The following is a 12,159-nucleotide window of genomic DNA, read 5'->3' as shown; positions in this document are numbered from 1 at the left end:
AATTAGGGGTTTTACGTGATTTTCGGTACAATTATGAGTAAGCGAGTCGACTACAGGGAGTGCTCCAAAACAAAGATATCTAAAAAAAATTATAAGATATGAACCAGAATTTCTATACGATTATTATGACATCGAAAAAAATCTGATCGGAAACAGTTTTTTGGGCAGCTAAAATTCCGGCCGAAAAGTTAAATCGTCGAAATTCATTTATGAAAAGCCAATAGAACATGGAATACACTTTAATTTAGTTAGTAGAACAACCTTTTGGTTGTTTTATGTTGAAACAAAAGTATTAGCTATCAAATCGAACAATGGGACGTAAGGGTAATTTCTTCATTTTTCCCGTGTTTGGTTGAAAAAAAAATTTCTTTTTTTTTTTTAAGTTTTCAATGGTGGAATAAGGATAATTTCATATGTTTTTAAGTGTAATTTTATTCGGAAGTGTAATTGAAATCTTCACAAGATTAGGGGATTAACGTGATTTTCAATAAATTATGAGTAACATAATAGATTGCAGGAAGTGCTACAAAACAAATATATCTAAACAAAATATAAGATATGAACCAGAATTTCTATACGATTATTATGACAACGAAAAAAATTTGATTGGAAACAGTTTTTTGGAAAGCTAAAATTCCTATCGGAAAGTCAAATCGTCGTAATTCATTTACGAAAACCCAAGAGAACATGGAATACACTTTCATTTTGTTAGTAGAACAACCTTTTGGTTGTTTCTTGTTCAAACAAATGTTTTAGCGATCAAATCGAACAATGGGACGTAAGGGTAATTTCTTCATTTTTCCCGTGATTGGTCGAAAAAAAATATTTCTTTTTTTTTTAGTTTTCAAAGGTGGAATGAAGATAATTTCATATGTTTTTAAGTGTAATTTTATTTGGAAGTTTAATTGAAATCTTCACAAGATTAGGGGTTTAACGTGATTTTCGGTACAATTATGAGTAATTGAATCGATTGCAGAGATGCCCCAAAACAAAGATATCTAAGAAAAATTATATGATATGAACTAGAATTTCTATACGATTATTATGATATCGAAAAAAATCTGATCGGAAACAATTTTGTGGGCGGTGAAAATTCCGGCCAAAAATTCAAATCATCGTAATTCATTAACAGAAAGTCAATAGAACATGGAATACACTTTAATTTAGTTCGTAGATCAATCTTTTGTTTGTTTCATGTTGAAAAAAAAGTATTAGCGATCAAATCGAACAATGGGACGTAATGGTAATTTCTTCATTTTTCCCGTGATTGGTCGGAAAAAAAATTCTTTTTTTTTTTTATTTTCAATGGTGGAATAAAGATAATTTCATATGTTTTTAAGTGTAATTTTATTTGGAAGTGTAATTGAAATCTTCACAAGATTAAGGGTTTAACGTGATTTTCGGTACATTTATGAGTAACAGAATCGATTGCTGGGGTGCTCCAAAACAAAGATATCTAAGAAAAATTATATGATATGAACCAGAATTTCTATACGATTATTATGACATCGAAAAAAATATGTTTGGAAACAGTTTTTTTGGGCAGCTCAAATTCCGGCCGAAAATTCAAATCATCGTCATTCATTTAAAAAAAGTCAATAGAACATGGAATACACTTTAATTTAGTTAGTAGAACAATCTTTTGTTTATTTCATGTTGAAACAAAAGTATTAGCGATCAAATTGAACAATGGGACGTAAGGGTAATTTCTTCATTTTTCCCGTGATTGGTCGGAAAAAAAAAATTCTTTTTTTTTTATTTTCAATGGTGGAATGAAGATAATTTCATATGTTTTTAAGTGTAATTTTATTTGGAAGTGTAATTAAAATCTTCACAAGATTAGGGGTTTTACGTGATTTTCGGTACTATTATGAGTAAGCGTGTCGACTATAGGGAGTGCTCGAAAACAAAGATATCTAAAAAAAATTATATGATATGAACCAGAATTTCTATACGATTATTATGACATCGAAAAAAATATGATCGGAAATAGTTTTTTGGGCAGCTAAAATTCCGGCCGAAAAGTTAAATCGCCGTAATTCATTTACGAAAGCCAATAGAACATGGAATACACTTTAATTTAGTTAGTAGAACAACATTCTGGTTGTTTCATGTTGAAACAAAAGTATTAGCGATCAAATCGAAAAATGGGACGTAAGGGTAATTTCTTCAGTTTCCCCTTGATTGATTAAAAAAAAAATCTTTTTTTTAATTTTCAATGGTGAAACGAAGATAATTTCATATGTTTTTAAGTGTAATTTTATTTGGAAGTGTAATTGAAATTTTCACAAGATTAGGGGTTTAATGTGATTTTCGGTACAATTATGAGTAACAGAATCGATTGTAGGGAGTGCTCCAAAACAAAGATATCTAAAAAAATATATATGATATGAACCAGAATTTCTATACGATTATTATGACAACGAAAAAAATTTGTTCGGAAATAGTTTTTTGATAGCTAAAATTCTGGCCAGAAAGTCAAATCGTAGTAATTCATTTACAAAAAGCCAAGAGAACGTGGAAAACACTTTAATTTTGTTAGTAGAACAACCTTTTGTATGTTTCATGTTCAAACAAAAGTATTAGCTATCAAATCGAACAATGTGACGTAATGGTAATTCCTTCATTTTTCCCGTGATTCGTCGAATTTTTTTTTTATTTATTTTCGATGGTATAATGAAGATAATTTCTTATGTTTTTAAGTGTAATTTTATTTAGAAGTGTAATTAAAATCTTCACTAGATTAGGGGTTTAACTTGATTTTTGGTACAATTATGAGTAAGCGTACGACTACAGGGAGTGGGCCAAAACAAAGATATCTAAAAAAAATTATATGATATGAACCGGAGTTTCTATACGATTATTATGACATCGAAAAAAATCTGATCGGAAACCGTTCTTTGGGCAGCTAAAAGTCCGGCCGAAAAGTTAAATCATCGTAATTCATTTACGAAAAGCCAATAGAACATGCAATACACTTTAATTTAGTTAGTAGAACAATCTTTTGTTTGTTTCATGTTGAAACAAAAGTATTAGCTATCAAATCGAATAATGTGACGTAATGGTAATTTCTTCCTTTTTCCCGTGATTGGTCGAAATTTTTTTTTTATTTATTTTCGATGGTATAATAAAGATAATTTCTTATGTTTTTAAGTGTAATTTTATTTGGAAGTGTAATTAAAAACTTCACATGATTAGGGGTTTAACGTGATTTTTGGTACAATTATGAGTAAGTGCATCGACTACAAAGAGTGCTCCAAAACAAAGATATCTAAACAAAATTATATGATATGAACCAGAGTTTCTATATGATTATTATGACATCGAAAAAAACTTGATCGAAAATAGTTCTTTGGGCAGTTAAAATTCCGATTGAAAAGTTAAATCGTTGTAATTCATTTACGAAAAGCCAATAGAACATGCAATACACTTTAATTTAGTTAGTAGAACAACCTTTTTGTTGTTTCATGTTGAAACAAAAGTATTTGCGATCAAATCGAACAATGGGATGTAAGGGTAATTTCCTTTTTTTCCCCGTGATTGGTGGAAAAAAAATTTCTTTCGTTTTTTAATTTTCAATGGTGGAACGAAGATAATTTCATATGTTTTTAAGTGTAATTGTTTTTGGAAGTGTAATTGAAATCTTCACAAGATTAGGGGTTTAACGTGATTTTCGGTACAATTATGAGTAACAGAATCGATTGCAAGGAGTGCTCCAAAACAAAGATATCTAAAAAAAAATATATGATATGAACCAGAATTTCTATACGATTATTATGACAACGAAAAAAATCTGATTGGAAACAGTTTTTTGGAAAGCTAAAATTCCTACCGGAAAGTCAAATCGTCGTAATTCATTTACGAAAACCCAAGAGAACATGGAATCACTTTAATTTTGTTAGTAGAGCAACCTTTTGGTTATTTCATATTGAAAGTAAAGTATTAGCTATCAAATCGAACAATGGGACGTAAGGGTAATTTCTTCATTTTTTCCCGTGATTGGTCGAAAAAATATTTCTTTTTTTTTTTAATTTTCAATTGTGGAATGAAGATAATTTCATATGTTTTTAAGTGTAATTTTTTTTGGAAGTGTAATTGAAATTTTCACAAGATTAGGGGTTTAACGTGATTTTCGGTACAATTATAAGTAACAGAATCGATTGCAGGGAGTGCTCCAAAACAAAGATATCTAAAAAAATATATATGATACGAACCAGAATTTCTATACGATTATTATGACATCGAGAAAAATCTGATCGGAAACAGTTTTTTGAACAGCTAAAATTCCAGCTGGAAAGTCAAATCGTCGTAATTCTTTTACGAAAAGCCAAGAGAACATGGAATACACTTTAATTTTGTTAGTAGAACAACCTTTTGGTTGTTTCATGTTGAAACAAAAATATTAGCTATCAAATCGAACAATGGGATGTAAGGGTAATTTCTTCATTTTTCTCGTGTTTGGTCGAAAATAAAATTTTCATTTTTTTAAAATTTTCAATGGTGGAATGAAGATAATTTCATATGTTTTTAAGTGTAATTTTATTTGGAAATATAATTGAAATCTTCACAAGATTAGGGGTTTATCGTGATTTTCGGTACAATTAAGAGTAACAGAATTGATTGCAGGGAATGCTCCAAAACACAGATATCTAAAAAACATTATATGATATGAACCAGAATTTCTAGACGATTATTATGATATCGAAAAAAATCTGTGTGGAAACAGTTTTTTGGCAGCTCAAATTCCGGCCGAAAATTCAAATCGTCGTAATTTATTTACAAAAAGTCAATAGAACATGGAATACACTTTAATTTAGTTAGTAGAACAATCTTTTGTTTATTTCATGTTGAAACAAAAGTATTAGCGATCAAATCGAACAATGAGACGTAAGTGTAATTTCTTCATTTTTGCCGTGATTGGTCGAAAAAAAAAATTCTTTTTTTTTTTATTTCCAATGGTGGAATGAAGATAATTTCATATGTTTTTAAGTGAAATTTTATTTGGAAGTGTAATTAAAATCTTCACAAGATTAGGGGTTTAACATGATTTTTGGTACAATTATGAGTAAGCGTATCGACTACCACTACAAGAATTTCGGGATTTAGCGACGGAATTTTTCCGTCGCTAAATCCGAAAATCCGTCGCAAAATGTCTTTAGCGACGGACATTTTCCGTCGCTAAAGTCTGGGTCGCTAAATTTTTTTTGCGACAGATCCTTCGCTATATTAGCGACGTTTTAGCAACGGAAATATTTCCGTCGCTAAGTGTATTTTTGAAAAAAAATTGCGACGTAATATTTTCGTCACAATATTTTTAAAAAAAATAAAAAATTCTAATTTTTTTTATTAGCTACTCAAAATTCCGTCGCTATTATTTTAAAAAATAAAATATTTAAAATATAGCGACGGAATATTCCGTCGCTAATAAAAAATAAGAATTTTTTATTTTTTTTTTAAAAAGTGTGACGAAAATATTCCGTCGCAATTTTTTTTTTAAAAAAATAAGAGATTCTTATTTTTTATTAGCGATGAAATATCCCGTCGCTATATTTTAGAATTTTTTTATTTGAATAATTTTCCAGACGAAATTTATAATATTTTAAATTTTTTTATTAAATTAATTATAGCGACCGAAAATATCCGTTGCTATTAGTTTAGAATTTTTTATTCAATTAATATAGCGACGGAAATTTCCGTCGCTAGTAGTTTTAGAATGTTTTTTAATTTAATTATAGCGATGGAAAATTCCGTCGCTACGAATTTTTTTGAATTTTTATTCAATTAATTATAGCGATGGAAAATTCCGTCTCTATAAGTTTTAGAATTTTTATTAATTTAATTATAGCGACGGAAAATTCCGTCGCTGAAGTAAATTAAAAAAATTAAAAATATATATTAAAAATTGATTGCGACGGAATAATTCCGTCGCAATCTATTAATTTTTTTTAAAATTGTTAGCGACACAATTTGTTTTCATCGCTAAAAGTTATATATTTTTTAATTTTATTTTAATTTTAAAATTTATTTATAATTATTTATTAAACAAATTATATAAAAATTCTAAAATTTATATTTATAATATAAAAATTAATATTCAAACAAGATACTAATAATTGTCTATTACATGCTAATATAATTGTCTGTTACATACCAATCGTTACATAAAAATAACTACAAAAACTAATCATCTAAATCATCATCAACATTAGGTGAGTCAAGTTAATGAGTCGATTGTGGCTGAGAAGAAGAGGAAGAAGGAACAATACCGCGAGTAGATGCAGTAAGTTGTTCAATCAAAAATCGCATCTCAAACATCTGTCGTTGAACATCGCTCAGCTCATGAGCCTGCGAATTTATCTGCTCCGCTTGCAAATTTATCTGCTCCGCTTGTGAATTTATCTGCTCCGCCTGCAAATTTATCTGCTCCGACTGCACTTTTAATTTCTCTGTCATTTCTTGTATAACTGGGTTTTCATTAAGACCAGATGAGACAGAGGATGAGCTGCCAACATCAGAAAATTTTGATTGGGATAAAGATCCCGTGCCGTAAATCCTCTTCTTCTTATTTTTCCCCCCGGCAGCCTGGATCAATATCTGATCGCAATCTGGCTGCTGAGGCTCCTCAGACCCTTCATTTGGTTGAGTTGCCTGCTCTAGCAACTGTCCATACATTTCCTACAACAGTTTAATGAAGAAAATAAAATAAATCAATTATGAATATTAAAGTTTATGTTAATTATAAAAATGATATTACTTACAATTAAAAAAAACTTACAGCGACACTCGAAGAACATCTGTCGACATACACCATATGTCCTTCCTCAGTTTTTTTAGAATGAGTTCGTTCAAACAATTCAATCAGTGTAGGCTCTCTCCCAAACTCATGTGTCTAAAAAAAAAATGATATAAAATTAACCATGTTAATAAAAAAAAAATTAAATATTAAAAAATTAAATAAATTAAATTTCTCACCATTCGTCTTTTATGCTCTGCTGAAGATATAGAACCCCCAGTATGGCGGGAAGGACCAGCCCCAAGGCCACCTGTCTCACTCAAACGGTTCAGCGATGCTTGTGTAGACCGTTTCTTGAAAGCTTCATCTTGTTCCCATTTCTGCATCCAGCTATCCCAAACATCATCTGGCACAAAGATCGGTTTTCCATTGGCATGCCACTTACGAATGTTGTCGATATATCATTTCGCTGCTTTTTGTGCCCACTCTCTTCTCACTAATGCATCAATTGCAGGATCCCACTGAAAAATTTTCTGTAAAAAAAAAAAAAAGATTAAATAATTTAAACATTTCTACATTAATAGTTGAAATATATATATATTATTAATTTGAATTTAATACAGCAAATTCATCCCAATACAAGCCCTTTGTCTCCGAAGGCACTTCTTTCCAAACATGACCTTCCTTATGAAGACGTTTCTTGAAGATTGTCGATATAATATGGGAGATAATAATTGTACGACAAAAGATGCTCCTGTATACAAATAATAATAATTAGTATAAAAATTAATACATGTCATAATGTAAAAAAAAAATAAAAAAAAATTAAAGTTACCCATCGTCATCTTGCTCTATAACATGTAATGGTTGGGATGTAAAATGACTGGAAGTCGAGTGAGATGATGGATGTACTGGTGACTCTGCAGGAAGGGTCGGTGAAGAAGCAACTGCAGGGATAGCAACAGGAGATGCTGATGGGAGGGAGGCCGGTGAAATATCCCCCAAAATATGTGGTGCTATAGTAGATGAGGTGGAAGCAGCAGTAGACCCAGATGAGTTAGGTCTAGAACCACTGCGTCCTGCATGATATCGTCCTCTAACACCTGTCATCTATATATATATTATAACGAAAATGCCGTCAAAATTTTTTCCCGCCCATTTCCACTTTCTATTTCGATATTTTATTATATTTTATTTATCTTTTTGCTTACCCAAAATGAAATTTTTATAAATCATTAATTAAATATAGGTTTGGGAAAACGTGTAGTTCTTGAAACCTGTAGATGGTTTTTTCATAATTAAATAGTGTTTGGAGAATGTATAAACATGTTGGTATATGAAGAGGTAAGATTTAATCAATATTATTAATTTTTAAATATTAACCTAAAATTTTAATTAAAATAAATTACAGAAAAATTAGATTTTTTTAAATCGACAAAAATCTTGAGATATCAGGTAATACCACCAAATACCGACTACAAAGTAATTTTTTTAAAAAAATAAATTTAATTTTTTATTTTATTTCCTATAATTTACCTCTCATTCTCTCTCAATAAAGCCACTATTCAAAACTCTAAAACCCTTAATTAATTTCAGAACCATGCAAAAAAAATACAAATCTTATATATGTTTAAGTTATTACTTAATTTTGAAAAATAATTAGTTTGTAGGTTATGTTAAATTAGTTATTTAGGTAAAATTGAATTATTTTAAATAAATTATTTAAGTTATTTTGACAAAATTAATATTTGTATAGGCTATTTATATTTATCATATGTTGTCATGTTTTTTTTGAAAATTTTATTATATTTTATATTTTAATTATTTACGTTACTAATTTATTATATGTTGTCATATTATTTATTATTTTGTATAAACTATTTATATTTATTATATGTTAAATTAGTTATTAGTTTGTGAAAAATGTGTAGTTCTTGAAATTTGTAGACTGTAGATAGAATTTATGATTGTGAGGTTGCTAATTTTAAATAAATTCAATATATATGAACTTTTGTGCATCGCACGGGAGGTGAACTAGTACCTATAATGAAATAAATCAATTAACAAAATCAATATCATTAATAATTAAACATAAGTATTTAAATCATAAAATTCACCTCTAATCACTATCATATAAGTCTACATCTATGTCATTAGATTCTAATTCGTCATCAGAATCTAATTGAAGAACTTGTTTATCTTCTGATTCAGAGTCATATTCAGAGTCTGATCGCAAGACTTGCCCATCATACGATTCAGACTTATCTTCAGAATCAGATCTCAAAACTTGCTCATCATTCAACTCTGGGGCTTCATCAAATTCTAATTCCATAACTGGCTCATCATTTAAATCAGCGTGGTCACCATCATTCACCGTCTCAAGGATTTGGGCATCATCAACTACGATATCATGTAGTTCCACATCATCCTCTTGGTAAGGCAACGCTTCACGTGGAAGGGTCGCCTCTTGATTATTAAAAGATTGTGGAACCTCTACTATGAACCTTGGTTTGACTTTTGTTACAACCAACCAATCGCTTTTATTACGCCTCAAGCTTGGATATTCGCAAAAATATACTTGAATCGCTTGAGAAGCTAATACAAATTGCTCGTTTGTATTCCATTTCTTCTTTTCATTGACCTCGACGATCTTATATGCATGATGAATCTTCACCCCCTCGTTCAAAGTTGGAATAAACCAATCGCCCTTGAACAATACAACTTTCTTGAATGACGATACTGAAGGATACTCGAGCTCGACAATCTCTATTATCCGACCATAATAGTCCTTCTCGAGATCATCGTAGTTGGATCCTTTAACGCACATGCCACTATTCATAGTGCCTTTATTCGAACCATGGCTAATCGTGTGAAATTTAAATCCATTAACAAAGCAGCCAGGGTACGTTGTAACAGTGTTAAAAGGTCCTTTTGCGAGATCCCTTATGTATGAATTGGTCACATTGTTTGTAGGATTGCGAGCCTATTAAATAAGACAGATATATAATAAATAATTATATAAGAAATTGAATGGAATTAATATTTTAATTAATCAACTCACATAATTATTGAACCAAGAAGGGAATTCCTTATTTGTTAATTGTTCAATGATGTGGTCGCCAATGCCGAGATTACGTTGCCTTAGCTCAGCATCGTAAATTCTTGAAAAATTAAAAAGAAAAATGAAAATAACTACATTAGACTATTCAATTTAAATATAATTTAGAAATTAACAATAATTAATTAGTAAAATCTTACTGCAGATACGGTTCAACTTCTGGACAATTCATCAAAATATATCTGTGTGCAACATCATATTCTTCACCGAATAACATTCGTGACTTTTTACATCCAAATGGTCGACAAGGATGCTTGAAAATTGATAACTTCCCCTCCTGGTCATCCCCTTCATTTACAACACCAGCATCGTTGCATGGCACTCATGTATGCCTTGTAACAACATGGTCCTCAAAGTAATGAGAACACAACAATGACGCTTCTTCCACAACGTATGAATTAGAAATAGAGCTTTCCACTCGAGCTTTATTTCTAACTGTTTTCTTCAACTTTCCAAGGTATCTATATAAAATGTATATAGTAATTAGATAAGTGAACTACAAAATAAATATGTTTCTTATAAAATAGGAAAAAAAAAATTATCAATCTAATAAATAGTACCTTTCAAACGGATACATCCATCGATATTGAACTGGACCTGCTATCCTTGCTTCATAAGCCAAATGGATTGGAAGATGCTCCATAGAGTCAAAGAAACTTGGAGGGAATATGAGCTCCAACTTACACAAAGTGATGGGGATGTCGTTCTCTAATTTCATCATATGCTCACTTTTAATAGTGGTCGATGTCAAATCTTTGAAGAAAAGACTCAACTCAGTCAATGCCTCCCATACTTTTTGCGGTAGTAATTCTCGAAATGCAACGGGCACCAACCTTTGCATGAACACATGACAATCGTGACTTTTCATCCCAAACAACTTAAGCTTCTTTGTGTCAACACATCTAGCCATGTTCGACACATACCCATCAGGAAATTTTAGATTTTTTACCCACGCACACAGGATAGCTTTTTCTTTCTTGTTGAGAGTAAAAGTTGATTGAGTAATGCGGCGACAATATTGATTCAACTCTTCTCTCGACTTCATCGTGTCCTTAGTTTTTCTCGGTACATTCATCACTGTATTGAACACATTTTCGAACACGTTTTTCTCTATATGCATAACATCCAAGTTGTGTCGAATAAGTTGAGTTTTCCAATAAGGCAAATCCTAAAAAATGTTCTTACTCTTCCAACCACTACCATGACTGTTATCCGCATTAGTCTGTGTAGCATTGGGTTGTGTCACCTTCACTAAATCCAACTCGTCCAAGGAAGCAAGTATCTCAGGTCCAGACAGTACAAGAGGTGGTGTTTTTTTTACCAAAGTATTTTTGTGAAATCCATACCTATTCCGTCGATACGGATGATCTCGATGCAAGAATTTTCGATGGTTATCAAACCATGAAATCTTTCGACTCTTTGACAGGTAAAATGCGTCTGAGTGAATCGTGCAATAAGGACATTCCAGCTTTCCTGCCGTGCTATACCCCGAGAGCATTGAATATGCAGGAAAATCACTAATGGTCCACATCAAAGCCGCTCTCAGTTGGAAATTTTGTTTCGATGAGATATCATATGCATGCACACCAACATCCCACAAATGTTTCAACTCTGCAATAAGGGGTTGTAAGAAAACATCAAGTTTTGCCTTAGGATTCTCTAGTCCTGGCACTAGCACCGTTAAGAACATTGTTGTATCCTTCATACACATCCAGGGTGGTAAATTATACACCGTGACAATGACAGGCCAACAAGAATATTGCTTCCCAGATTGACCAAATGGCTAAAACCCATCAGTACAAAGACCAAGTCTGACATTCCTTTTCTCGGCAGCAAATTCCCTATGAGTCTGGTTAAAATTAATCCACGCAGGGGAATCCGACGGATGACGCATGACGCCATCTTCGACCACATGATCTGCGTGCCACCTCATTTCTGCTGCTGTTGAATTGGATGCATACAATCTCAAAAGCCGAGGAGTTAAAGGAAAATAATGCATCTTCTTATAAGGAACACAAGTTTTTTGTCGTTTGCTACTGTCAGCTTGATCAACTTGCTTGTACCGATTCTCATAACAAAACTTGCAGACTGTTAAATCACTATCATCACCCCAAAAAATCATACAGTTATTTCTACAACAATCAATTTTCTCAACAGGAAGGCCCAACCCTCAAACCAGTTTTTTAGTACTGTAAAAATTATCAATCACCGTATTAGGTTCAGGAAGAACCTCCTTAAGTAATTCACAAAGTTGATTAAATCCCCTCTCAGATAGATGGTGTTCTGACTTAAAGCTAAGCAATCTAGA

The 12,159-nt window shown here is 31.4% G+C and overlaps 1 protein-coding gene across 1 annotated transcript; it reads right to left on the bottom strand.

The window, feature by feature from the left end:
- Nucleotides 1-6,219: 6,219 nt before the first annotated feature.
- Nucleotides 6,220-7,843, bottom strand: LOC127804517 (uncharacterized). The gene is made up of 5 exons (XM_052341388.1): nt 7,569-7,843; nt 7,355-7,487; nt 6,973-7,113; nt 6,776-6,889; nt 6,220-6,675 (listed from the first exon to the last, which is right to left on the bottom strand). Exons 1-5 carry the CDS (start codon nt 7,841-7,843, stop codon nt 6,220-6,222), a joined length of 1,119 nt encoding a protein of 372 aa, XP_052197348.1.
- Nucleotides 7,844-12,159: the final 4,316 nt, after the last annotated feature.

The sequence above is a fragment of the Diospyros lotus genome, chromosome 6 (genome assembly GCF_014633365.1).
Source record: "Diospyros lotus cultivar Yz01 chromosome 6, ASM1463336v1, whole genome shotgun sequence".
NCBI classification, from domain to species: domain Eukaryota; kingdom Viridiplantae; phylum Streptophyta; class Magnoliopsida; order Ericales; family Ebenaceae; genus Diospyros; species Diospyros lotus.
Note: the sequence above shows the minus strand (reverse complement) of the source record. Positions and strands in the feature narration are given on the sequence as shown.